Source organism: Pundamilia nyererei, unplaced genomic scaffold (assembly GCF_000239375.1).
Source record: "Pundamilia nyererei isolate P.nyererei 1_Seehausen unplaced genomic scaffold, PunNye1.0 scaffold00365, whole genome shotgun sequence".
NCBI classification, from domain to species: domain Eukaryota; kingdom Metazoa; phylum Chordata; class Actinopteri; order Cichliformes; family Cichlidae; genus Pundamilia; species Pundamilia nyererei.
Window position 1 is genome coordinate 102,363 of NW_005187766.1, and position 1,426 is coordinate 103,788.

A 1,426-nucleotide genomic window follows, 5' to 3' on the forward strand; every position below is an offset into this window, starting at 1 on the left:
AGGGAGGCCGAGGGAAGATGAGGGAGGGAGATCCAAGGAGGCCCAGGGAGGACAAGGGAGGACGAGGGAGACCCAAGGAGGATGAGGGAGGACGAGGGAGGGAGATCCAAGGAGGCCCAGGGAGGACGAGGGAGAACGAGGGAGGACGAGGGAAGACGAGGGAAGACAAGGGAGGGAGGCTCAGGGAGGGAGACTGAGGGAGGCGTCACTCTTCAGTTTGAAAACGAGTATTTGTAGAAGCTTCAATGCTCCAGGTTCTGTAACAGGATGGGCTCTTTGGCTCTTTTTCCCCGACACGTTTCCTCCATTTATGGAGTAAAAGGCCAAATGGGCGGGGCTTTGAGCACCACCTGTGGTCACCTGTCTGGTTCTCAGACCTTCGTCGTGTTTTCAAAGAGTTCAGAATATTCTTGAACGTACTTTTTTGAAGAGTTCATCGATGGGATCCTGGACGCACCGACTGCTGAACACCTCAGCGATACTTTGGATGAAGAAGGAGCCGTACGCCGGGTGTTTGTATGCAGCTATGTCTGCAAACACAAACAGGTGTGAACAGCTGTGTGTGACAGTGATCAGTACTGGATGCTGCAGGACTCACGAGGCGCGCTGCAATGAAGAGTGATGAAATCCTTTTCTGTGTGCAGCCGAGCAGCTTCATTTACTGATCGAGCTCTCATGTTATCTGTGGGCACAGGCGGTCTTCCAGGTACGAGCACTGAAACAGACAACGCTTAGTGAAACGCCATGTTCACAGCAGCCGCCAGCAGCGCGCGAGCGGAGACTCACCTCCTCTGGACGCCTGAATGATGACGATCTTCGGTTTGTCCTTCAGCGCGGGACAGTTTCTAGAGTTTAAGCGCTCATAAATTCGGTCAATTTCAATCCTGTGATTGCCCGTTCCACAGATAGTTCCCATGCCTCCGTGGGACATGACAACAACAAACACGCTGTCTGTGAGGGGCAGTGTCGGACGTCTGCTAAACCTTTTCAGAGCTTCGTCCATTTTCTGTAAGAGCAAAAAGTCAGGCGTCAGTCGTTGGGTCACTGTGGAAAAGCAGTGCAAGCCTCAGTGAAGGAAAGTTACCTGTGCAGGTAGGTTCCGATGTCTATCCACCTCGTATCCCAGAGTGTGGAGCAGGTTGACCACGGCCTGCTCATCTTTGTCAGCCCCGTGTCTGGTTAATGCTGGATTGTAAAAATGCATGTTGTTGATCAGCAGGGCGACACGCTTTGTCCGTCGGGGCACATTTGTAGCCTGGATGTTTCTGGTCATGTTGTCGGTGCTCATCGCCATCGCTGCCCTGCGAGAAGATCAGAGGACAGAATCGGCTCAGTGGATCCGTCATGAACAGCTGCTGAATGAGCAGCGCTGCTCAACACGCTGCTCAACACGCTGCTCAACACGCTGCTCAACACGCTGCTCAAC

At 53.2% G+C, this 1,426-nt stretch overlaps 1 protein-coding gene across 1 annotated transcript in view; it reads right to left on the minus strand.

Annotated features, from left to right (window-relative positions):
• Window positions 1–156: 156 nt before the first annotated feature.
• Window positions 157–1,426, minus strand: part of LOC102195470 (caspase-1-like) — a 7,814-nt gene continuing 6,544 nt past the window's right edge. The window contains exons 2-5 of the mRNA XM_005752535.2: window positions 1,085–1,301; window positions 787–1,006; window positions 599–715; window positions 157–530 (exon numbers count right to left, since the gene is read on the minus strand). Coding sequence (XP_005752592.1) covers window positions 400–530; window positions 599–715; window positions 787–1,006; window positions 1,085–1,294 — 678 coding nt within the window. The 5' untranslated portion in view covers window positions 1,295–1,301 and the 3' untranslated portion in view covers window positions 157–399. The remainder of the gene's footprint in view (window positions 531–598; window positions 716–786; window positions 1,007–1,084; window positions 1,302–1,426) is intronic.